Genomic DNA, 23,887 nt, shown 5'->3' with positions numbered 1-23,887 from the left:
GACGAGAGGTCGCCGTACGAAAAAAGTGGATGGAGGCACGTGGCCTTTTTTATTTTTTTTTTTTTTGTGGGCAGGCACTTGCATCGTTGAGCGCTGCGCTGGAAGTGCGACACAAGCTACGTCGATTGCTACGATGCCTCGCCGAGCTGGACAACGTCGCATGGGACGACGTCCATCTCCCCCTGTGGATGAAGGGAGTGAGGATGAAAATGCATACGGTGTTCGAGCGCCTCGTGTTTTCGATAACTCGGATGACGAGCCTGAAGGCATTGTTGGCGACGACGAAGAGATTGACAGTGACGAGGCGTTTGGCGAGGACGACGAGTATGAGCTTGGACAAACAGTCTTTCGCGCCCATGCCTCTACGTCACAAGAGGAAGATGAGGACGATGCGCCGCATGACTTTGAAGAGGATGACGGCGACGACCTCGTTGCGCTCAGCCATCTGCTGGACGAGGCACCGGACGAGGACGAGGACACTGAAGAGGACAATGAGAGCGAGAATGATGATACTTTGCCATGGGATGATGACGATCTCGCGCGTTTTGCGTCCAAGAAGCGCGCGTATACTGATGACGAGCCTACGTCGAACAAGCGTGTATCACGCGAAGAACGAACAGAAGCAGTGCAAGAAGGATCAGATGCTGCCGGCGGTGGTGCCAAGCTAAGCTTGCAGGACTTTTTGTCGACGGGTGCTGGCACATCCTTGCAAAAGGTACGTGCGCTGGCCGAGCGTGCTTCGGCCACGTCCCAGCAGCCTGTCGCCTCGAAACGGGGTGGCGGTATGCTTCATGCGCCGCTACCTAAGACTGCACAGGACCGTTTGGATCGGGCTGCTGCATATACCCTATCAAAAGAGGAGGTGCAAGGCTGGGCACCTACGATCAAGCGTCTACGTGAGGCGGAGCATCTATCCTTTCCCCTTCAAAAACCAGCGCAGCCTCCGCAAGCCTCCAATGCTGGCCTCACAGCGACGTTCCAGCCCAGTACGGAGATGGAGCAATCTGTGGCAGCGTTGCTGGAGGAAGGTGGGCTTACAGAGAAGCAAGTCGCCGAGCAGGAAGGCCTGGCCATGCGTGCGATGGATGCGGCGGAAGCCTCTCGTCGTCAAGCTGAGCTCCGTCGGATGCGTGAACTCATGTTCCGAGCCGAGCAGAAAGCACGTCGGGCCAATAAAATTAAAAGCAAGACGTATCGCCGGATTCACCGCAAAGAGCGTGAGCGTATGCAGCAGCAGCTAGCCGACTTGGCGGCTGCTGATGGGACGATCGACGATAAGGACCAGGACGAAATGATATACCAAGCGGCCAAAGATCGTGCGAAAGAGCGCGCTACGCTTCGGCACAAAAACACGGGCAAATGGGCCAAGTCGCATTTGGGACGGCATGATGAAGCGTCCCAGGAGGCCCGATTGGCTATGGAAGACCAGTTGCGGCGCGGTGAAGAGCTGCGCAAGCGCATCCACAGCATGCACAGCGATGAAGACGACTCGTTTGATGAAGAGTACGACGAAGACAATGCCGAAGATCGCCAGGCACGTGCGTTTGATGAGCTAGAGGAGTATGAGCGTCGTGAGGCGTTGCAAGATGCGAAGGACGAGGCGGACATTGCTGCGTCGGATAAGAAAGGCAAGGGCGTTTTCCAAATGAAGTTCATGAAGGATGCACGGGAACGCCAGGCTCGGGTAGCCAAGGAGACCATTGCTTCTCTTATGGAGGATGTGGGGCGCATGGATGCCTCAGACGAAGAGGAAGCGCTGCCTACGTCGGTCGGGCGAGCCGTATATGGCCCAGGTCTATCAGCTTCGCGCACGTCCGACGTGGCAAGTCGCCCTGCTAACCCGTTTAGCACAGGCGAGACGAATCCATGGCTGCAAGGCGAAGCGTCGTCGTCGCTCTCTAAGAAGAAACCCAGCGTTTTGGTCGGCAAAGACAGTAGTGCGGCGACCAAGGCGGCGCATCGTACGGAACGGCATACGGCCCGTGGCGACGAGGCGCGTGCATCAGCCTTGAGCGATGCCACGCTAGCTATCGACCCTACAGCCCAACTTGCCATGGCCGCGGAGGAGGCGAGTGAAGAGGAGGAGAGCGATGTCGAGCCTGCGGACGTCACTGCGCTGGCCCGCACGAAACGCGGCAAGCGCGGGAAGAAAGGCGGATCGGCCATGGCGCCTATGAAACGCGACTTGGTTGCCGAGGCGTTTGCTGGCGACAATGTCGCTCTGGACTTTGCCAAAGAGAAACGCGCTGCAATGGAAGCGGATGCGCCTCGCGACGAAGATATGACCCTACCAGGCTGGGGCTCATGGGGCGGCAAAGGTGTTCGCCGTAAAGCGAAAAAGACGCCTACGCATGTGCGTCACATAGCAGGCTTGGACCCGCATAAGCGCAAAGACTTTGGCATGGACAATGTGATTCTCAACGAGCGTCTGGATAAGAAGGCTAGCAGGTACAAGGCCAAGGACTTGCCGTTCCCCTACACGAGTGCCGCGCAGTACGAAGCTGCGATGCGCACTCCTCTGGGTGCCGAGTGGAATACGCGTACACAGCATCAGCGCATGACATTGCCCCGTGTGACGACCAAGATGGGCCAGCGCATTGACCCTATTCGTACGTATGCTGGCGACTGACCATGCAGAGCGAAAATTCTAGAGAGTTTCGTTGTTGTAGACGTATAGACATAGCAGGCAGAGGCCCCCTCCATCTCCCAGAGAGGGAGGCACAGACCACCTGGGCCCTGTCTGACTAATTGTAAAAAAAATGGTCTGACATGAACGATCCCTCTCTCTTCGACTGGGTCGCGACGATGAGCCGTGCGACGAGGGCCTCTGAATCGAGCTCCGATACGGACGATGCTGTAGCCTCATCGAGTCCTATGCAGGCCTATGAACAAGAGGACGAGGTGAGCGACGTCGAGGACGAGGGTCCTGGCTATGCGCAATTCATCGACCCAGAGGACGAGGATGAAGACGAGGTAGACGACGAAAGCGAAGCCGAGACAGACGAAGCAGACGATTCCGATGAGTCAGACGAAGAGGTACGTGTAAAGTATAGCTAACGTCAGGATGCCTTGCGTCGAGGTATGTGGATGCGCCTTACTCACATCAGAATTGGAAGCAGTTCCTTTCGATAAGCTATTGAAGGCACGTCGCACACTAAAGCAAGCACAGCGCGGCGGACGCGGAAACGAAGGAGCGACGATGGATCTTCACCAGAAGCGCGAGCTGGCGAAACAACAACTACGTGAGATGCGGGCCACAAAGGCGTCTACGTCCAGCAGCGCAGCGCCTGCATCTCATGATGTGGAAACACGCGAGACGAAAAATGCACCAGCTGTCATGTCATCACGGCGTCCTGTGTCGCGCAGGCGCAATGTGGTCGAACCGATTCAACGTGCCAAGGCTCGAGATCCTCGTTTCGATTCTTTATCGGCTGGGCCTGTCAACCTGGATTTGCATGCCAAGTCGTACAAGTTTTTGCCGGATATGTACCATAACGAAATCAAATCCCTCCGCGATACCTATGGCAAACTCAAGCGCATGGAGGCACATCATGCAGGACCTCGAGCTAAAAGCGCACAAGCTCTGCAAATACGCAGCGAGCGTGAAAAGGTAGAGCTTGCTCTACGACGTGCTGAAAGCCAAAACAACGAGCGCGTTCGTCGCGAGCGTGAGCGTAGCGTCAAGTCTGAGTTCAAGAAAGAAAACCAGCGCCGTGTGGATGCTGGTCTCAAGCCATACTTCCCGAAGCGGTCCGAGATCCAGGAAGCTGTGCTTCGCAAAAAATTCGAAGGTCTTGCTGGATCCGAAGGCAAGTCGGCGGCCTTGCGAAAGGCGATGGACCGGAAACGCAAAAAAGACTCACAAAGGGACAAAAAGTCTCTTGATGCGGCTCTGGGTGGTGGTGCACGCACTGATCAATGGTCGTCGCGGCGAAGCTCATCCGACCGCACGCCTCCGCCACGTAAACGTGGGCGTCGTGGGTAAGCCAAGCTGTAGTAGTAATAGGTCTTTGTAGGCAAACGGCCGTCATGTGGAGGACGTCGCCCCGCCTCGCCAACGTTCCCTGTCGCGACGTCATGGGCGCGCATCCGTCGAAGGGGCCCAAGATTACAGATCAAGACCGTGCAGTACTAGAGTACGTTTCTATTTATATGCTAATCTGTCAGATTAAAGCGCCAGCGTGACCGCGTGCGGCAGTATCAAGTCAAGGTACGATACAGTACAGTATGCTTACAAGGCCAGCTCCAACATGTGCTGGATCGCGAACATGAATTGGCGCGGCAGGCTCTCCGAGAAGGGAATAAAGACAGGGCACGATTGGCACTTCGACGCCGTGCATATCAACAGGGCCTTATTGATAAAACCGACCAACAATTAGCTACCTTGCAGGAACTCGTATGTCTATTCAACCGACTTACATCTAGGTTTCTACCATTGAGTTTGCTCAACTGGAGCAAAGCATTGTTTATGGTCTGGAGCAGGGCAACGAAGTATTGAAACAAATTCACAAAGAAACCAGCTTGGAGCGTGTTGAGCGTCTTATGGACACAACAGCCGAAGCTCAGCAATATCAACGTGTACGTATCATCTACAAAACTAATACGGACAGGACGTGGACGACATGCTATCATCTCATCTCTCCGTCGAGGAGCAAGAGGAAGTGGAAGAGGAGCTGGCAGCCTTGTCTCAAGTGGTGCCAGATACGCAGGCAACACCAGCCGTCCAGTCTCTCCCGAACGCACCGACCAGCGAGCTAGTCGGGCCCCAGCTCAAAACACCCATGCCAGAGAGAAGCATGGTCGCAGACTTGTCCTAAATAGTATACCAATTCGTGCATCGTACAAAGGGAACATTAGGTAGTATAGCAGAAATTTCGTCGCACGTCCAATACTCCTCTGTTACTTTAAACAGTACCAGAGCCAACGTGCGGTACCGCCGTCGTCTTACCTGTGGCGGCTTCCTGGGTCACTTCAATATGACCCTGCTTGAAGTTGCCGGTCTCCTCACGCTTCTTGCGGTAGTCCTGGATGGCGCTCTTGATAGCATCCTCGGCCAACATGGAGCAATGAAGCTTCACAGGAGGAAGGGAGAGTTCACGCGCCACCTCCGTGTTCTTGATGGCAGCAGCCTCATCCAGCGACATACCCTTCACGCGCTCGGTCATGTAGCTCGAGCTGGCAATGGCAGAGCCACACCCAAACGTCTTAAAGCGAACATCCTCGATAATACCTTCATCGTTCACCTTAATGCTAAGCTTCATGACATCGCCACAAGCCGGCGCACCAACAAGACCGACACCCACGTCTTTGTCTGTCTTCAAAAAGGAACCAACCTGGATATGTTAGCTTCGGAGAGGCACACGAGCACATACGTTGCGTGGATTGTTGTAATGGTCCAATACTTTCTCATGGTACATGCGCATAGGGCGCGCGGCAGCCATCGCCATACGTGGCATACGCGATGCGTTCACGCGCATAGCAGATACTGTGAGTCCCAACATCATAGAAGAGTGGTGGTAGAGAAACACTTGCAAATCGGCAATCAGATATGAATTTGTGGCGACTCGGCTAGGCTGACATCAAAGGCCTTTAGTCTCACGTTTGGCCGCTTCCTTGGCCAATCATCGCAGGACCAGTGTCAGCAGGTAGGGTAGCGCCCAGCGAAGCGTAATTTCTGCGAGATGACATCATTGTTTATAAGACCAGGGTGGCGTTCCGTTAACCCCGCTCAAGTCCCTACGGGAAAGTATATAGGGACCGCACTGACCCACTAACACTTTTCATCTTCTTTCTACATCATGGTTTTTGAACTTAAGCTTACTGGCACTATTGTCGTCACCGGTGGTAACCGTGGTATCGGTCTCGGTATCTCGCGTGCTTGTGCCCAGGCTGGCGCCAACATCGCTGTGCTGTACCACAGCAACCCTGAGGCTGAGAAGGCTGCCGAGAACATCGCCAAGGAGTTCGGTGTCAAGTGCAAGGCCTACAAGTGTGATGTCAGCGATGCTGATCTCGTGAAGAAGACCATCAAGCAGGCTGAAGAGGAGCTTGGCCAGGTCACTGGTCTCGCTGCGAACGCTGGTGTGTCGGTTGTCAAGCCGGCTTTGGAGCTTACCCCTGATGACTTCCACAAGGTGTTCAACGTGAACGTCTTGGGTGTGTTCAACGCTTGCCAGGCTATGGCTAAGCACTGGGTGGAGACTGGTTACGAGAAGGGCTCGATTGTCGTGACCTCGTCGATGAGCGCTGAGATTTACAACCAAAAGGGCTTGAACGACCCGCTCACCCAGGTGTTCTACAACTCGTCCAAGGGTGCCGCTACCAACATGGTGAAGGGTCTTGCTGGTGAGTTTGCCAAGTACAAGATCCGTGTCAACGCTCTGGAGCCTGGCTTCTGCAACACTGAGCAGACCAGTGGCATGGACAAGTCAATCCGTGACTACCAGGCCTCGAGCGTGCCGATGGGCCGCTTCAGTGAGCCTTCGGAGCAGGCTGGCCCGGCTGTATTCCTGCTGAGCGAGCATGCTAGCTACATGACTGGTACCCAGATCCGCCCTGATGGTGGTTTCACTCTGTGGTAATTTGCGGATCCCTCTTTTTAGACCCTCTATAAATACTTTTTAGAGCTCAAGTATACTACCCTACAAAAAAGAGTTCGACTGCACCTGTTATTATTACAACCGTTTTATTCTACTAGTTATGTGTCGACAAAACTACTAGAAGGTATCATTTGTCCCACTTTACCGGACGATTTTTATGCCGAGACTGCGAGCACTACCAGCCACCACTTTGCACATCTGTCTAGTTAACAGCTCAACATTAGATTTACATACCTCTTTTTCGCTGATATCCACATCTTTCAGCTTGATTTTCGCAATCTCGTATACATGCTTGATGCTAATAGTGCCTGTGACTTCAGCACCGGGCTTTCGTGCCCCTGTCGTAATATTAGCAGCGCGCTTAAGTAGGAGGGACGTTGGCGGTGTCAATGTCTTGAACGTAAACGTTCGATCGGGCTGGATAGTAACGACTGTCGGTGTAAGAATGCCAGGCTCCAAATCCGCTGTTCGTGCGTTGAACTCTTTAGAAAAGTCCATGGCCTTGACACCCTTGGCACCAAGAGCTGGGCCTACAGGCGGTTGGGCCGACGCTTTACCTGCCGGTACCATCAATTTTACAATAGTGGCAGCGGCTGCTTTACCGCCTGCCTTCGACATGCTGAAGCAATCGGGTTGGAAGGAGGTGACGATGGCGAAGGTCTAGTGCGCTTCTACGGCACGTGACTCTTTTGCTCGACTTCGAAAGCTCCCTCCAAGGAAAAATTTCAAGTGGAGGGACTACGACCATGTCGGCGACGCATGAGCCGGCGCAGGTGTACACCGTCTCTGGTGGCTCAACATCCGCGCCAGATGAAGCATCGTACAATTCGACATCGCTTCCTGATATTTTACGTCGCTCGGGGTCCTCTAATAAGCGCAAGAAGAGGAAGGCAGCTATCGAAAATGACAGGCTGCTCTCGAAAATCGAGCTGATCCAAGACTTTGAGTTTCCTGTGGCGAGCAACAAAATCCGATTCACGCGGGATGGATTGCATATTATGGCTACAGGTACCTACAAACCACAGATACGAGTGTGGGAATGTGAACAGTTAAGCCTCAAGTTTGAGCGTCATACTGACGCGGAAAATGTAGACTTTGTGGTACGTACTGCGCTACTGATGCTCATGTCAAGATTCTTTCCGACGACTGGACCAAGTCTCTTCATCTCCAAGCGGATCGTTCGCTAGAACTTCACAATCAAGGTGGTACGCATACTCGTGTTCGCCTGCCTAAGTTCGGTCGTGCATTGGCCTATCACTATCCTTCCGCGGATGCTTTAGTCGGTGCTTCAGGCAACGAAGTATACCGTTTGAATCTTGCACAAGGACGATACCTCTCACCCTATGTACTCGGCACACAAGGCAACGCTGTCACAGGCGTGAATTCTATCGACGTTAACCCGGCTCATGGACTTTTGAGCTTCGGTACGGAGGGCAGTGGCGTCGTAGAGCTTTGGGATCCTCGCATGCGGCGTGCTGCTGGATCGTTAAGCTTTGCCACGCGCACTGTATTGGACTCTGCTTTGCTAGCTGCTCGTCGCCAATTGCCCGGCGTTCAGCTCTCGAACGATGCTGAGGCCGACGCTGTTACACAGGCTTCTTCCACACTCACTGCTACAGCTTTGTCGAGCGCGGCCGATGGACTGAACCTGGCTGTGGGTACCAATACGGGTCATATACTTCTATACGACTTGCGTATGAACAAGCCATACACCACCAAGGACCAGGGCTTTGGTTTACCTATCAAATCGCTGTCATGGCCTGGCGATGCCAACGCCGAAGCTGGTACTCGCACCCGGTCGGAGGCGGATAACAAAGTTATGAGTGCCGACGCAAAAGTCATCAAGATTTGGGATAAGCATACAGGCGACAACTTAGTGTCTGTGGCGCCTACTGGTGCGCTTACTAACCTCAATGACGTACAACACTACCCTGGCAGTGGCCTGTTGTTCGCTGCCGTGGAAGCCACGCAAATGGCTGCATGGTATGTTCCTGCACTAGGTCCTGCGCCTCGCTGGTGCAGCTTTATTGACAGTATTACCGACGAGATCGAGAATGCTGATGCCACCAATATGGGCGGTGGCGTCAATGCGTATGAGGACTTCAAATTTGTGGACCAAGCCGAACTGGAACGACTCAACCTCACTCATCTTGTCGGTACACCTTTGTTGCGTCCTTACATGCATGGCTACTTCTTGGCGCTCAAACTGTATGAGCGTGCCCGCTTGATGGCACATCCCACGGCCTTTGACGAAGCGAAGCAGCGTGCGGTGCAAGCCAAGCTGGAGCGTGAGGCTGAGAGTCGCGTGCGTCGCATCAAGAATGCGCCCAAGGTCGGCCGTCATATCCAAGTCAACAAAGAGCTCGCCGAAAAACTGGCAAAGCGCTCGGACTCGGGTGTGGATGGCCTGTTGGAGGATACGCGTTTCAAGGAGCTCTTTACCAATCCCGAGTTCCAGGTGGACGAGACGTCACGCGAATATGCTCTGCTCAATCCAAGCTCTGCCTTGCAAGCACGGCCTGCGCTGCGTGAGTCAGAGCGTAAACTTGTGCCTGCCATGGAGGAGGAGCTGGAGTCGGACAATGAATCGCTGGATCCTGATCAGGAAGGATCAGAGTCAGAGTCAGAGTCCGATGACGAGGCGGCTATGGCGGCACGCCCTGCGCCTCCAAGCCGACCTGCTAAAGTGGCACGCATGCCGAAGGTTGTTGAGTCCTTTGAAGAAGACGATATCGACAGCGCTGATAAAGACATGTCTCTTGGTGAACGTGCGCGTGATAGGCGGCCTGCGCACCGTCGTGACCAGGTGGTGCCTACGGCAGGGGGTACGTCGATCTCGTGGACCCCGTCAGCGAGCTCTCATGCTCCCAAAGCCTCCTCAAAGAAGGCCAAGTCGAAAGCAGACGATACATTCGGTATGGGTCTATCGAAAGGTGCCGATGCCGAGCAAGGCTATGGCGTGGATGCACTCTCTGAACAGGCTCGCTTCGGCCGTAAAGAGAGGCGCAAGCCCACACGCAGCGCAAGTAAAAATGTAATGCGCGCTACAAATTCATAGAGGTACTAATGTATGTGATTACAACGCAAGGTAGTCCTTGATTTCCTGCTCGGACAAACGACGGAACACTGGTGTAGGCTCTGGGTTGGCGCCAACCGGGGCCTTCGTTGCTTGCCCAATGATACCAATTTCAATGGTCTTCTCCGTCATCTGGCCCTCAAAGCCTTCTTTCAAAGTGAGAATGGCGGTATGAATAGCGTCCTCTAGCGAGATGTCATCGCTGTAGCGTTTCTCCAAGAACGTCTTGGCGTTGGTCATGTTCTTGCCAATGGCACTTGCTTTCCACATAAAGTAGCTGCCGCTGGGGTCCACTTGGTACAAGGACGGGCCTCGCACAGCATCGAAGCCGGCTACCAACAGAGAAACGCCGAAGGGACGTACACCGCCGCTTTGTGTTGCATCTTGCATAATTGTCGCCACCTCTTGCACAAGTACTTTGGTGGTTGGGTATTCTCCATAGATTTTCCAGTACGACTGAGCAATTTTACGCGTGCGCGCCAGCAGGATACGGAAGTCTGGTCCCATGCCAGAGTATACTATACCGATGTTGGGGCAGACCAAAGCCACCTTTTCAACCGCTGCATCGTCCACAAGTGGCGATGGTGGGCGCTTTTCCGTAGCTATCACGACCGCGTTCGAAGCCTTAATACCTAGGCTGGTTGTACCCTGACCTACAGCAGCCAATGCATGTTCAATCTGCACCAGCTTCCCACTGGGTGAGAAGGTGGTGAGCGAGAAACTGTATGCGCCCTCGCCAGCTCCTGCACTCATGGTGTTGCAAGCGTATGAAGAGTGATGGACTGCGTCGAGAGGCCGCGCGGCCACGACGTGGAGCGACCGATCACGTGGTACGCCCTCGTGGACCCTGCGAAGAGTAGAGAACGCTCAAGTGTATTATCGTTAAAGGGGGATAGGATGTAGACGAGGAGGCTATGGTGCACTATGTATGTATGTATCTATATACACACCTCTTGATCTTTACCAGCTAAAGTGTATACTCAAAATTGATTACTTGGACTTGTTTGTGATGAGGTCTGCCTCAGAGATTTCACCAGCCAAAAGCTGCTCCAGCTTGGCCTTCGGAACGGTCCAGTCCTTGAACAGGTGGAAGCCAATGTCGTGGTTGCGGCAGTACGTGGCCAAGTCGTTGTCCTTCTTGTCCTTGACAAAAAGCACATCGGCATGGCGAGCGGCCGACATATCTGAGATGCCGTCACCAGCAAAGAGAAGAATAGGGCGCTTCGGAAGGTCGCGGAAAGGTTGAATGCTGAGCGATTTGTCATGGCCATAGTAATTGTCTGGGTGGCGGTAGACAATTTCCCATGTATCGCCTTTCTTCTCAGCATCCGTAAATTCAACGTCATTGGAAATGATATCAAGCTTGTCGGCCTCTTCCTGGCCAAGCAAGTTCGAGAAAATAGCACGAATGATAGGTGTCATGCCAGATGACACCACGACGATCGGGATGTTGTTTTCCTTAGCAAATGCATGGAACTCTTTGAATCCTGGATCAAGCTTAATATCGCGACGAACCAACTCTTGCATCTCAGGGAAGGGGCGTTTGACAGATTGAAGCATTTGGCGGAAGCCATCCCGGAAACCAATGCGATCCGCCACCACATCGTCTGCGATCTTACGACGGGCGTCGTATCCCATACCATGGAGGTCCACCATGTAGTCATTAGAGTCCTCTAGCGTAATTGTCCCATCAAAGTCGGTAAGGAACACATATTTTGCTTCTTGGTACTTGCTAAGATCCGACATAATGGTTGACAGCTGCGAACAGCAGATTTGCTGCCGTTATGCGGGTCTTCACGGCTCGTCCGGCTGACAAGACCCACGTGGTCGAAGCTGAGTAAACCAACACTTGGTGCTTACCATCCGTGCGCAAATCCTTGCACCGTTCTCTTCATGGCAGGGCGCGATGCTAAAAATCGACGTGCGCATCTCACATCTGCCTACCATGAACTAGGAAAGCAACTCACATCCAAAAAATTGCATGTCGTCGGCAACTATACGTTAAAACGGACCATAGGGAGAGGAGCTTATGGTAAAGTGCGCTTGGGCATGCACCGCCTCACCAACGCCCAAGTTGCTGTGAAACAGATTCCCAAGCAGCATGTGGCCAGTCTCACACGGGAAATTCACCATCATCGAAGGCTTCATCATCCAAATGTGCTTCAGCTCTATGAAGTCATTCAGACTGAGTCGTACATTTGGATGGTGACTGAGCTGTGCACGACGGGAGAACTCTATGACTACCTTGTCGAACGTGGAACGTTGTCCGAGCCTGAAGCGCTCCGTATATTCGGTCAGATATGCCTAGGCGTAGGCTATATTCATGAACAGGGTATTGTTCATCGCGATCTAAAACTGGAAAATATTTTACTGGATGCCGATCTCAACGTGAAGCTCAGTGACTTTGGGTTTACGCGAGCGTACGAGGAGCGACAATGGCTATCTACCCAGTGTGGCACCATGGCCTATTCAGCTCCAGAAATGCTTGCGGGCATCCGATATCAAGGTCCTCCCGTGGATATTTGGTCCTTGGGCGTGATCCTGTACGCGCTACTTTGCGGGTACTTGCCTTTCGATGATGACAACGAAGCTATCATGCAGTACAAAATCGTAAAGGAAGACGTGGATATACCTGCTACATTGTCGGACGAGGCACGCCATCTGCTCTCCTTGCTCTTGCAAAAAGACCCTGCTGAGCGACCGTCGCTTCCCACTATATTGCTGCATCCCTGGTTCCACACTTCCGCAGCAGCGGCCGGCTCAGTCAACTTTCATGCACTCTTGTCGCAATCGGATACACCAGCGTGGGAGAGTCCCTTGGCACAGCAACTCTGCGCTGCAATGCGTGATCTGGGTATGGCTGTGGGGCAGATCCGACACAGTGTTCTAACCAACGCTTGTGATGCATCTGGTGCTTTGTGGTGGCTGCTGTATAAGCAGGCTCAGCGGCACTCATCGAATTCTACGGACGATATGAATCTGAGTGCTAAAGAAGGGGAGCGTGTGTTGAGTCCATCTCCATCCATGGACGGGTATATTTCTCCCACAGAATCAACTTCACGTCGCATGTCCAACATCTCTCTTACTCATCCACCCACCTCAGAGGAGCATCGGTCTGAATCCCGTATCTCTGTGATCGATTGGGAGCATAAAGTGTCTCAATCCTCCTCCTCGTCGTCGGATGCGTTGGCATCCTTGGCGCCTATAGCCAAGACAGTGCCGTGGGACGCAGGCTTGCCTATGCGCCGGATATCCTCGCACAAGCTTCCGCAGCCTTTTCTGCCTAACGCATTGGCCCCCTGCCCCCGCACCGACGACCTTCCTGCCATTCATCGCGGTCCCACAATCCGCCGCTCGTCGTCGATTCTCAGCCGTATCTCTCTCACCGATTTTGCCAGTCAACCACCTACTCGTCCCAGCAGCGCTTTAGGACGGCGTCTATCTGTAAGCAGTACAGGCTCGACGATCTCTGGGCGGTGTGCCAGCCATGATACCAGCACTGCTCATGTCTTACGCACACCTCGACGCTGTCGCAAGTCGGAGTCCAACGTGCCTGCACAACGCATTCTTTCCACCCCTAAACTGCACAGCAGTTTGTCAGCGCGGCTCCCTCAAGCAGCGATATCATGCGATATCCAAGGACGACCTGTATCACTGAATGACAAGACGATTGCTGAGTGGCAAAGTCAGCTTGCCTTCCATACGAAGACCACTAAAAGTATGCCGGCCTCGCCTGTTTTGCATACGTCTGTGCACCGAGCTCGGCGAAGTAAGTCGCCGTTCGGGTTTTCCATGCCTCCTGGAACGCCTACGGAGCCTCGGCAACGACCTCGGCTTCCCAAGAAGCATGAAGAGCCAATGCCCACCACAGAATCCCGTCGCTCTTCCGATCTGCTCTGGTCGGACGACGATGATTGGATTGACGAGGATGCGCCTTACGTAGGAGGTTTGGGGCAGCGGGCAAGCTTGGAGGAAATTTATCCGTCCAAGTCCTACGCGCGACGCGGCTCACCATGTCCACCTCACTTTCTGGCGCGAAGTCGGGCTGCACCTGGAACAGTGGAAGCAGCTGAGCCAACGCGGCGATTACTCAAAAGTGGCATGTATACCCAAGTGATCGAGGAAGAAGAAGATACATACGATTAGTTAGGATAGAGCTATCTACTTGTACAGCAACCAAGCCAGAACAAGGACAATGATGAATACCAACTTGCGGCAGGTGAGGGGCCGCAAGCAACCAGGCTGTTCTGTTAGAACCAGAGCCATCGACTTACCTTGCGCACTGGGCGATCGATCGACGAGTCCGACTGGGTCGGGTTCTTCGGACGACCGAACCAGGCCACACTTGCCAAGGTCATCTTAAAGAAGCGGAGCTTGGCAGCTGTGTACGGCGGGTAGCGCTGCGACATCACACTCTCTACAAGGCGGCCAAGCAAACCGTTGGCTGGCGCTTCCACAACAGCGCGTTCGTGTGTAAAGCAGTCGAAGCCCGTCTTGCCGTGGTAGGCTCCGTAGCCCGCCGGGCCTGTACCACCAAATGGCAGCGCTTCAATTACGTAGTGCAAAAGCATGTCGCCACGCACAACACCGCCCGAGCGCGTGTATTTCATAATATAGTCGAACGTCGGCTGGTCACGAGCAAACACATACAGAGCCAGCGGCTGGTCCCTCGAATTCACAAAGTCAATCGCCTGACGAACGCTATCCACAGGCATGATAGGCAGAATGGGACCGAAGATCTCATCAGCCATGGTCGAGTCGTCGGCCGTCACATTGTTGAAAATCGTCAAGGGCATGAATCGCGTCGCTTCATCAGCCTCTTTCAGATCACCAGCGACCATTTCCGCCTTTGAGTTGGATACCATGTCACGCAGACGCTTCCAATGATTCGTCGATACAATACGGCCAAAGTCCTTGTTCTCCGTCGACATCGACTTCCAAAACTCCTGTCGGGCCTTGGTCAGAGCCGCCACAAGCTTATCCTGCACCTTGCGGTGAACAAGCACATAATCCGGCGCAATACAAGTTTGACCTGTGTTGAAGGCCTTGGCCCACAAAAGACGATGAGCCGCTACTGAAATATCGGCACTCTCGTCAATAATCACAGGCGACTTGCCACCAAGCTCCAGCGAGACTGGGCACAAGTGCTTAGCTGCCTTCTCGGCCACAATGGAGCCAACGCGGCCATTGCCCGTGTAGAAGATGTGCTCAAAGCGTTGGTCTAGCAAAGCCGTCGCCTGAGGAATACCGCCGTTCACTACAGCCGACGTCTCTGCATCCATGTATTTGGGCCAGAGGTCCGCAATCAGCTGAGCCGTGTGCTCAGACAGCTCCGAAGGCTTCAGCAAGACAGTGTTGCCAGCCGCAATGGCACCCACCATCGGACCCAGCTGGACAGTGATAGGGTAGTTCCATGCACCAAGCACCAACACAGTGCCCTTGGGGTCCTTGCGGACGTAGGTAGAGTGCATGGCAAACGGAACACCAGCCCACACGGTCTTGTCCTTTGCCCACTTATTAAGGTGGTTAATGGCCGTGATGATTTCATTTTTGATAGAAATAATTTCACCGAACGTGGTCTCCATCGAATGGCGGCCTAGATCCTTGTGGATGGAGTCGATGAACAGCTCCTTGTTGTCATCGACCAAAAAGTACAGTTGCTTGAGCTGTTTTTTGCGGTACTCGAGTGAGCGCGTTTTACCAGTCAAGAAAGCTGCACGCAGGCCATCCACAATAGCTGGAATGCGCTCAGTCGGCGTCATTTTCATGAGAGGCTCCATGTTGGTAGTATATGTTGAAGTGGTCAGGTGGCCAAGGCGAGGGCCAACTTTGCCGGTTTTGTGCACGTGAAAAAAATGGGCTGGTAGGTGCGGGGCCCAAACAATTAATTGGAGTCTCCCCCAGTTGAAAAGCACGACAATTTTCCCTTTTCGTGGGAGTATACCAGGCTATATCGCGCTCACAGAGAAACAATTTTACGCATAGCATAAGGAATGGATCTAAAGAAGCTCAGAAAGACTATCCTTATATGCACGTAAATACTCTTCACTATATATGGTGGACTTCCTTATTTACTGCTCGCACCATAGCACTCTTTCCGCGACAAGCTCAGCCATGATACATGGGGCTTTGGACCTATGCTTGTTTGAAGCAAAACCTTATAGGAAGGCGAGTCTTCCCAAAAGCAGACTATCTATGCAATTCCTTTCACATTTAGCGTCGTACATTACCTATTCGGTATACAGAACTTCCAAGTAGAGGAAAGCAAATATTTCTCCTATGGAAACTAAAATTTAGTTACACAGACAACCGAGTATTTGCACCAAGCTTTCTCCCTTATCCATGTTGATTGTGTGGAGCTGATCTAAGTCTTGGTTGGGGATTTCTGATCTTGATAAAAACGTGGAGAAGCGAAATTGTTTTTCTCCACAAAGGGTCTATGATCCAAGGTGCTGCAGTTAGCTATCTTCGGACGAGAACAGGGCCAAGTTAAGCGCTATATGTCCTTTATGCACAAATATTTTTTCAGCATATAGCTCGGTATATACTTGGCGGAATTATTCGTGGGCACCTGCGTTAGAGACATGCGTGTTCTCTTCCTTCGTGGGAGACTGCAAGGCCACTGCACGTGAATTAGCCGATCGTACGACAGAAACATACCTGTGATGCTAATGCTGCGGCCATGGAGTTCAACTCCATTTTTTTCGAGCATTGCTTTTTGCTGGTTTTCATGCGATGAAAAATCAGCGAAGGCAAAACCACGCGAGAGCGAAGGTCTGTGCCTATGCCGTATGACCTTGGCGCTCTTTACTCCATATGGAGCAAAAAACTCCATCAAAGTATCATTGTTGACGGAGTAGGATAAATGCGAGACGTACAAAAGCGTATTGCTTGGAATGCCCTTAATAGAAGTTTTGGCTTTTTCAGAGCGAGGGGATGGCTGGGCAGCACCGCTCACCGAGTGTTCCTGAGCTGTAACCGAGGTCTTAGTTGGTGAAATTGCTTCCTCGGTAGCTGAAGCCTGGGTCGAAGGCGCGCTTGCATTGTCCGACGAACGCATCGCAGACAAATCGTTCGTGTGATTGGACTCTGTGCCTTCTGGAATGCTGTTATCAGCACTCTGCATTGATTTAATGTGTTTAGGCACATACAGCGACACTTCCAAAGGCTGACCATGTAAATCACTTCCATGCAACTGCTGAACAGCCAGATGGGCGCTGATCGGCTTCTTAAAAGTCACTTGAGAATTGATGCTGACAACATCGGCCCGTTTGATGACACGAATATCAAAGGAAATGCTGAAATTAGTCGTGATACAGGTCGATACTTACATATCGCCGTAACGTTCCAAAATCTCAAAAAGATCGGAGATACGAGCATTCACCGGGAGATTATTGACATGTACCTGAAGTGTATCAGCATTAACGATAGAACACACACCTTTCTCCCCACGAGCTTCCTCTTACCCGCTTGGGATGTACTCATACGCCTGTCAACTTCTTCAGAAGCTGTCATTGTCATCGTAGGAACAAGGAATGCATGTATTCTGCCCGGGTACCATTATGACGTTCATTTACAGATTCGCTCGCTCTTAGATGTGCTCGATTCTTTTTGTAACCTATTAGGGCATGTCAATTACACGTGTACCTACTCTTGAATAAGTGGAGGCCACAAAATGACGTCACTAAACTTGATCTTAACGACTTTAGCGTACTGTGGCCTGTTGACGTTGGGACGGCAATACTCTCTGTACACTCACCAGGTAAGATCGCTGCGGGCGGCCCTCAATCTGTGGTACCTAAGTCCCACAGGATAGGTTGGTTTCTTCCTTGGTTCCAAAATACCCTTTACCTCTCGCAAAGGTCATTTTATCCTTTTGGTACCCTTAAAGCGAGAGAAGCGAACTGATTGACATCAGCGAACGCTATTGTCGCAATATTTATTACGACTGTTGGTTCGCTAGGTCATGGAGGCTTCGGTTCCCAATGAATCAATGGATGATGCGTTTCCAGCAATCGCTACAGCGGAGTCTGTTGGTACCCGCGAGTGCACATCATCTCAACCAGTGTGTTCCACGATGGAGTCATCTGTCATTCGTCCCGACACCCAGCCTGCTTCTTCGTCTGACAGTCAAGAAAAGTCGGATGGATCCAATCATGCGGCGTCTAGCAAAGAGCGGATGGGTCAAAAAGCGGATTCGCAAGAAGTGGGGGAGATGGGAGCTGCATCTGGGCTTTACATGTTAAGCCGCAGTCGTGGCGACAGTCCAGATAGCGATGACCGTCGACCCGAACCCTCTTCCGATACCACGCATCGTAAGCGAAGTTATGATGAAGAAGCAGGTCATGGAGAATCTGTTACTCTATCCAGCTCGCAGACCACGCCACCCACATCCAACCGTCCTATACAAAGTGAAGTAAGGCAGCCCACCGATATACCGTCACCATCATCAAGTAATAAACAAGAGAAACCAAGAAAAGTATCTACTGAAGGATCTACGGTGCATGAATCTGAAACCGATTCGAAACGCAAGAGCTTTCTGGAACGAAATCGACAAGCAGCGTACAAATGTAGGCAGCGCAAAAAAGCATGGCTTGCCTCATTGCAGGCCAAGGTCGAATACCTCCAGTCCGACAATGAGTCACTACAGAACACAGTGGAAGCGCTGCGTTCCGAAGTCCTGTTTCTGAAGTCCCAGCTTATGCAACAGCATGCCCTTTCAAATGCACTTGACAATGAATCGAAGAGCTCTTCAGAACATGTAAATCGATCCCTACCCGCCACATTCCCTTCTGTCGATATCAGCATGAGCGGCGGAGCCGTGGTTGGATACTCCGATCAAGGCTCGTCTCACCCACTCATCTCTCCCATTTCCACGGTGGGCCCTGTTGGATCTCAGACGGGCATGACCGGCCAAGGTATGGACAATGAATTGCCCACCGTTCCGCCCACTGAGACTTCTATGCAGAGCTACAACATGACCGGGTTATCCCGGATGCCTCAAATTACGTCCCCTCATGCCCTTATTTCAGATTATCGGCCTACGTCGCAAGCGTATTCCAACTCTCATGCTAATGAATGATGCCTGTATCATGTCATACCCAATTGCCAATCATTGTACGTTGAATAAGTAGGTTCTATTGAAATGTAAATGTGCTTGAGTCTATTTTTGAAATGCTTGTTTTCATTCGTTGTCATTACTTATCCATGATCGTATAGACTACGTAAGAAAGGCCATCAAGAATTAATCCAGGGGCTCTTCAAGGTCATCCTCATCCATGTCGACATCGTCCTCGTCTACCGTAGCCGCAGCTTCGTGGTTCGCTTGCACCACCAAGGCATTACGGTACTTGTCGAACGTCACACGGATCTCCGGATCATCATTGTGAATCTGGCCACGCAGAAGCAGCATGCTAAGAGGGTGCAAAAGCTGTTCTTGCACAGCACGTCCAAGGGGTCGAGCACCCATCGTAGGCGAGTAGCCGACACTGCTGAGCCAATCCTTCGCCACTTCGTCTACTACAAGGCGAGATTGACGGCCATTGTCGATGAGACGCTTCTGCAGCTCCTTGAGGCGGATGTCAACAATGCGACGAACATCGCTGCGTGACAGCTTGCGGAATGTAACAATGCTGTCAATACGATTGATGAACTCTGGAGGGAAGTGCGCTGAGATCGCACTCTGGACTAGCTGACGCACCTCCGGCAAGAGGTCCTCATCATTCGACTCATTAATGTAGCTGGAGCCAAGGTTGCTCGTCATGATAATGATCGTGTTGCGGAACGAGACCTGGCGACCCTGGCTATCCTGCAGACGTCCCTCATCGAGCACTTGCAGGAAGAGCTGCACAAACTCGCGCGCAGCCTTCTCAATCTCATCGATCAAGACAATCGAGAATGGTCGGCGACGCACAGCCTCAGTCAGCACACCACCTTCGTCATGGCCGACGTAGCCCGGAGGCGCACCAATCAGACGAGAGATGCTGTGCTTTTCCGAGTACTCACTGGCATCAATGCGGACCATCGCGTCAGGGTCGTCGAACATGTACGATGCCAATGTCTTGCTCATCAACGTCTTACCCGTACCAGATGGACCGCAGAACAAGAAACTTGCGATCGGGCGGTTCTGGTTTGACAAGCCACTGCGCGAAAGACGAATGGCTTGTGCCACTGCCTTGACAGCGTCATCCTGGCCAACCACCTCACGCTGCAAGATCTTCTCCAGCTTGAGCAGCTTAATACGCTCGCTCTCCATCATCTTAGAGACGGGGATGCCCGTCCAGCGGCTGACAATCGCCGCAATATTCTCAGGTGTGACGGTGTTAGCCGTGTTAGTCTTGCCCTCCGCTTCGTCGCGACGGGCCTGCTCCTGCAGCTCTTCCGCGCGCTTCTCCAAGTCAGGGATAGCATAGTACATCAAGTCACTGGCCGTTTGCAGGTCGTAGCGACGCTCAGCATCGTTAGCCTTCGCACGCAGCTCCTCAATCTTGCGGCGAACATTGTTCAGCTCGTCACCTTTCGCACGCTGCGCCTCGAATTCGGCCTTCAGCGGTGCGAGTTCATCCTCAAGGTGAGCCAACTCACGGCGTGTTTCCTCGAGATGCTCTTTGCTCTGCGGGTCCTTCTCACGCTCCAGGGCAGTCATGGCGATTTGCAGACGCACCTTTCGGCGCTCCAGTGTGTCGATCGCCTCAGGCACGGTTTCACGAGAAACAGTAACATCCGCACAGCTCTCGTCGACAAGGTCAATCGCCGAGTCAGGCAGCTTGCGCGCTGTCAGGTAGCGCTTCGCCAGCTGAGCGGCCGACACAAGCGAGCTGTCCAAAATACGCACACCGTGGTGCAATTCGTACTTCTCGCGAATGCCACGGAGAATGGCAATAGTGTCTTCCACTGTCGGCTCCTCGACCAGCACTTGTTGGAAACGACGCTCCAAGGCAGCATCCTTTTCGATGCTTTGACGGTATTCGTTCAACGTAGTAGCACCAATGCAGCGCAGCTTACCACGAGCCAGCATTGGCTTGAGAAGGTTGGCCGCATCCATGCCAGAGTCGCCACCCTTACCGGCCATCATAAGATGCATTTCATCAATGAAAAGAATACATGGCGTGCCATCGTTTGTCGTCTTTTCAATGTCGCTCAGGACGGCCTTGACACGTTCTTCGTATTCACCCTTGTACTTCGCACCGGCCATGAGAGCACCCATGTCCAGCGAATAGATCTTGCCAATCAGGTTGGGCGGCACATCACGGTCCACAATGCGCTGTGCCAAACCTTCAACCACGGCAGTCTTACCGACACCAGGGCTTCCGATCAGCACGGCATTGTTTTTAGTGCGACGAGAGAGCACACGGACCACTCGACGAATTTCATTGTCACGTCCAATAACGGGATCCAATTTTCCTTCGGCAGCAAAGGCCGTCAGATCTGTACAGTACTTTCCAAGCGCGTCATAGCCAGCTTCCGCTGTCCTGGAGTCAATATGGCGACCACCACGCGCTTGGTTAAGAGCGTTCTTCATTAGGTCGGGGTTGGCCATGCCGCACTCTTTTAGCATGGCGCTAATAGTACTGTCATCCAGCAATGCAAGAAGGATATGATCTTGCGCAATGTACGAATCACGTTGAGTCGTCTTGTATTGCTGAGCATTCTTCAGGATCTTGCTGGCGGCTCCCGTCAAGCTCACATCATCAGGCGCTGGGCTCTGCTGAGGAATCTTGCGGAGAGCTGCTCGAAGTTTGGTATCGAGATCCGAGATATTCACACCGATCTTTTCACAAATACTCTTGAAAAGTGACTGTGAATCTTTGTTGGTACTTTGAACTCCTTGAGAGTTGCTCGTATCGTCATTAAGCAGCGCAAGGGCAATATGAGCAGGTGCAAGCTGCGCGTGCGCATAGTCCTTGGCCAACTGGAAGGCGGCACCAAGCGAATTCTGGGCCCTATCTGTAAATTCTAATCCAGACATCAGGTTAGAGGTTGGGGTAAGTGTGAGAGACCATTAATATACTTTCAGGAGCCACGTACCTGTCCGTGCGCCACCCCGTTCTAGATTTTTCGGGCGAGCACGAGACTGATCCGATAATCACGTGACCTGGAATTCTCTGGGCTGGTAACGCGCCTTGGTGCACATCTATACGGCATGAACGCGCAGCTGCTTAGTACGTTTCGCTTACGCATGGGCGCTTACCACCACAGATCCTTTTGCGCGGGATACACCAGAACGAATTGAAGGAACGTTAGAAAATGCAACTGCACATACGCTAGCATTTAATGCTGGTCGAGGTTTATTCGCTGGGTGCTACCTTGCAGTAGGTCGCACAGATGGACTGGTAGTTATTTGGGACATTGAAACGCGTTCCATTCTTCGCTGGTTTGGCGGCCATGCCAAGTGTGTCACATCAGTAAGGTAGGTACCACGTCTACTTACGTCAGCTGGTCCCCTCTAAGCCGTTATCTGGCCTCGGCCTCCCTGGACTGGTGCGTGCACATTTGGGATTTGGCGAATGGCCCTGCCCAATGCGTTCGGACCTTGCGATTTACAGCCCCCGTATCCCTGGTTCAATTTTCTCCGGTTTCTAGCCGATCTCTTGTCGTGGTGCTTGAAAGTCGCGAGGCGTATCTCATTCATTTTCCTACCACGCTTCAAGGCTCTACGTGCGAGCCACAGCGAATCCCTCTTCAAGGGACGGATCCTATTTCTTCCGCATGCTTTGATCCATCTGGGGACTGGATTTTCATCGGTACAACGAAAGGAGGTGTAGCTTCATTTTCGTCAGATGCCGGCGAGGTACGTACCATTGCTTCTTACGCAGCTTTTTGGAGAAGCCTTCACCGCTGGATCGTCGATGATTCGTCAAATGACAGTAGATCGGAGATCCCAAAATCTTGGACTTGCAATGAATGACAGAACAATTCGAACGTTTACCATGTATCAAGAAAAGCCAAGGACGCCGCCCACATTTGCGTCCAAGCACAAATTTCAAGATATTGTTGGTCGTACACCATGGAATGGCGTTTCGTTCAGCAGCGACTCTGAATATGTTATGGGAGGCGCTTCTCAAGACACAGCGCATAATGTCTATATCTGGGATCGCGATGCGGGTGTCTTGGTGAAAATTCTTGAAGGGCCCCGTGAGCCTCTGTCCCTGGCATTATGGCACCCTTCACGTCCTCAACTGGCATCTGTATCATCGTCTGGTGATATCTATCTGTGGACTACGCAGACTACCGAGAACTGGAGTGCTTATGCTCCTGGCTTTGAGGAATTGGAGCGAAATGTGGAATATGAAGAGAGAGAAACTGAATTCGATCTTGATGACCTGGATCAGATCGATCGCCAGCGTCATGACGACGAGGCTGCTACAGTAAATCTGTTCGCTAACGGCCCACTGCCTCAAGAGTCGTTGCCCCCCGTCTTGCAAACGGTTGATCTCCGACGCACAACTTCAACTTTAGCACCGCAACTTATGACCAGTGAGGCAGCCCATCTTACAACGTTGGAGGATGACGACAATCAAGTAGGATTTTTCATTCCACCTCTACTTGAAGAATACAGGGATGAAGAAATTGAACAGGATACCCCGTCATAGTACGCACATATACCCTAACATATGTTTTGTTTAATCGTAGACTACATTGTTAGTAATTCAGACACCACGTACCATGTACGATACCATGCCAAAATGTCCACCAAAGAATGAAACTAAGCAGATTTTCTTGAAGACCTTGCCAAATAATCCAAACACCTAACCGGAAGATCTTAGTATGAGGCGCTGCAGGTTTCCGGAGCTGGGCTGCCTTGCTGGGGATGAGTTTTTCCAAGGCTGTGGTGAGCACAGGCGACGGATAGAGAGAGAAGTACAGCTCTGGTTTACCTTGTGCACAAACAAAAATGAATACCAAGTTCACAAATACCACTGAGGCTGCAAAGAAGGCAAAGCCTGCCAAGTTCTGCAAGCCTAGCACGCCGGCGACAGATCCGGCAATGGACAATGTCATAGAGCGAAACCTAGTGGTTAGGAGATGGGAGTACATACTCATAGGCCTTAGTTACATTGTGCTTCAGATGCTCAGCATCGAATTCCTGATCCCAAACAGTCGTGGATTGCGCCGTAGCCATCTGTGGGAGGTGGGAGAGCAATCATGCACTGCGATCCAACGTAGGCACGATTGAATGCACGTGACACCACCCCGCCCAGAGCAGGTGGCC

General features: G+C 52.3%; 15 protein-coding genes across 15 annotated transcripts; 7 read left to right on the top strand and 8 right to left on the bottom strand.

The window, feature by feature from the left end:
• Positions 1-133: 133 nt before the first annotated feature.
• Positions 134-2,629, top strand: Malapachy_0178 (utp14-domain-containing protein; the record flags this gene model as incomplete). The annotated part of the gene is made up of 1 exon (XM_018134710.1): positions 134-2,629. One exon carries the CDS (start codon positions 134-136, stop codon positions 2,627-2,629), a length of 2,496 nt encoding a protein of 831 aa, XP_017991063.1.
• A 140-nt stretch (positions 2,630-2,769) lies between these two features.
• On the top strand, positions 2,770-3,985 carry Malapachy_0182 (rrna processing protein; the record flags this gene model as incomplete). Its single annotated transcript, XM_018134714.1, has 3 exons — positions 2,770-3,036; positions 3,064-3,079; positions 3,108-3,985. The coding sequence occupies 3 exons, from the start codon at positions 2,770-2,772 to the stop codon at positions 3,983-3,985; spliced, it is 1,161 nt and encodes a 386-aa protein (XP_017991045.1).
• A 92-nt stretch (positions 3,986-4,077) lies between these two features.
• On the top strand, positions 4,078-4,817 carry Malapachy_0158 (vps20-vaculolar protein sorting; the record flags this gene model as incomplete). Its single annotated transcript, XM_018134691.1, has 5 exons — positions 4,078-4,136; positions 4,168-4,210; positions 4,244-4,396; positions 4,426-4,578; positions 4,611-4,817. 5 exons carry the CDS (start codon positions 4,078-4,080, stop codon positions 4,815-4,817), a joined length of 615 nt encoding a protein of 204 aa, XP_017990992.1.
• Positions 4,818-4,904: 87 nt separating this feature from the next.
• Malapachy_0143 (cluster assembly scaffold) lies at positions 4,905-5,501 on the bottom strand (the record flags this gene model as incomplete). The annotated part of the gene is made up of 2 exons (XM_018134676.1): positions 4,905-5,333; positions 5,373-5,501. The coding sequence occupies 2 exons, from the start codon at positions 5,499-5,501 to the stop codon at positions 4,905-4,907; spliced, it is 558 nt and encodes a 185-aa protein (XP_017991019.1).
• A 297-nt stretch (positions 5,502-5,798) lies between these two features.
• Positions 5,799-6,581, top strand: Malapachy_0150 (nadp-dependent mannitol dehydrogenase; the record flags this gene model as incomplete). Its single annotated transcript, XM_018134683.1, has 1 exon — positions 5,799-6,581. One exon carries the CDS (start codon positions 5,799-5,801, stop codon positions 6,579-6,581), a length of 783 nt encoding a protein of 260 aa, XP_017991091.1.
• A 159-nt stretch (positions 6,582-6,740) lies between these two features.
• Malapachy_0142 (mitochondrial ribosomal protein l11) lies at positions 6,741-7,217 on the bottom strand (the record flags this gene model as incomplete). Its single annotated transcript, XM_018134675.1, has 2 exons — positions 6,741-6,797; positions 6,834-7,217. 2 exons carry the CDS (start codon positions 7,215-7,217, stop codon positions 6,741-6,743), a joined length of 441 nt encoding a protein of 146 aa, XP_017991018.1.
• Positions 7,218-7,345: 128 nt separating this feature from the next.
• Malapachy_0155 (nuc153 and wd40 repeat-containing nucleolar rrna processing-related protein) lies at positions 7,346-9,657 on the top strand (the record flags this gene model as incomplete). The annotated part of the gene is made up of 2 exons (XM_018134688.1): positions 7,346-7,699; positions 7,732-9,657. 2 exons carry the CDS (start codon positions 7,346-7,348, stop codon positions 9,655-9,657), a joined length of 2,280 nt encoding a protein of 759 aa, XP_017991082.1.
• An 18-nt stretch (positions 9,658-9,675) lies between these two features.
• Positions 9,676-10,428, bottom strand: Malapachy_0145 (20s proteasome subunit; the record flags this gene model as incomplete). Its single annotated transcript, XM_018134678.1, has 1 exon — positions 9,676-10,428. One exon carries the CDS (start codon positions 10,426-10,428, stop codon positions 9,676-9,678), a length of 753 nt encoding a protein of 250 aa, XP_017991086.1.
• Positions 10,429-10,665: 237 nt separating this feature from the next.
• On the bottom strand, positions 10,666-11,421 carry Malapachy_0146 (hypothetical protein; the record flags this gene model as incomplete). Its single annotated transcript, XM_018134679.1, has 1 exon — positions 10,666-11,421. One exon carries the CDS (start codon positions 11,419-11,421, stop codon positions 10,666-10,668), a length of 756 nt encoding a protein of 251 aa, XP_017991022.1.
• Positions 11,422-11,724: 303 nt separating this feature from the next.
• Malapachy_0159 (pkinase-domain-containing protein) lies at positions 11,725-13,792 on the top strand (the record flags this gene model as incomplete). The annotated part of the gene is made up of 2 exons (XM_018134692.1): positions 11,725-13,614; positions 13,790-13,792. The coding sequence occupies 2 exons, from the start codon at positions 11,725-11,727 to the stop codon at positions 13,790-13,792; spliced, it is 1,893 nt and encodes a 630-aa protein (XP_017991123.1).
• A 44-nt stretch (positions 13,793-13,836) lies between these two features.
• On the bottom strand, positions 13,837-15,455 carry Malapachy_0140 (aldehyde dehydrogenase; the record flags this gene model as incomplete). The annotated part of the gene is made up of 2 exons (XM_018134673.1): positions 13,837-13,917; positions 13,950-15,455. 2 exons carry the CDS (start codon positions 15,453-15,455, stop codon positions 13,837-13,839), a joined length of 1,587 nt encoding a protein of 528 aa, XP_017991077.1.
• Positions 15,456-16,232: 777 nt separating this feature from the next.
• Malapachy_0172 (rnp domain containing protein) lies at positions 16,233-17,190 on the bottom strand (the record flags this gene model as incomplete). The annotated part of the gene is made up of 5 exons (XM_018134704.1): positions 16,233-16,297; positions 16,336-16,451; positions 16,554-16,973; positions 17,007-17,080; positions 17,116-17,190. The coding sequence occupies 5 exons, from the start codon at positions 17,188-17,190 to the stop codon at positions 16,233-16,235; spliced, it is 750 nt and encodes a 249-aa protein (XP_017991037.1).
• A 1,729-nt stretch (positions 17,191-18,919) lies between these two features.
• Malapachy_0137 (heat shock protein hsp104) lies at positions 18,920-21,643 on the bottom strand (the record flags this gene model as incomplete). Its single annotated transcript, XM_018134670.1, has 1 exon — positions 18,920-21,643. The coding sequence occupies one exon, from the start codon at positions 21,641-21,643 to the stop codon at positions 18,920-18,922; it is 2,724 nt and encodes a 907-aa protein (XP_017991067.1).
• A 174-nt stretch (positions 21,644-21,817) lies between these two features.
• Malapachy_0154 (transcriptional activator) lies at positions 21,818-23,267 on the top strand (the record flags this gene model as incomplete). Its single annotated transcript, XM_018134687.1, has 4 exons — positions 21,818-21,836; positions 21,874-22,084; positions 22,111-22,465; positions 22,491-23,267. The coding sequence occupies 4 exons, from the start codon at positions 21,818-21,820 to the stop codon at positions 23,265-23,267; spliced, it is 1,362 nt and encodes a 453-aa protein (XP_017991083.1).
• Positions 23,268-23,297: 30 nt separating this feature from the next.
• Positions 23,298-23,797, bottom strand: Malapachy_0175 (hypothetical protein; the record flags this gene model as incomplete). Its single annotated transcript, XM_018134707.1, has 3 exons — positions 23,298-23,308; positions 23,340-23,686; positions 23,715-23,797. 3 exons carry the CDS (start codon positions 23,795-23,797, stop codon positions 23,298-23,300), a joined length of 441 nt encoding a protein of 146 aa, XP_017991033.1.
• Positions 23,798-23,887: the final 90 nt, after the last annotated feature.

Source organism: Malassezia pachydermatis (assembly GCF_001278385.1).
Source record: "Malassezia pachydermatis strain CBS 1879 chromosome Unknown scaffold6, whole genome shotgun sequence".
NCBI lineage: Eukaryota > Fungi > Basidiomycota > Malasseziomycetes > Malasseziales > Malasseziaceae > Malassezia > Malassezia pachydermatis.
This window is presented reverse-complemented; position numbering and strand designations above follow the sequence as displayed.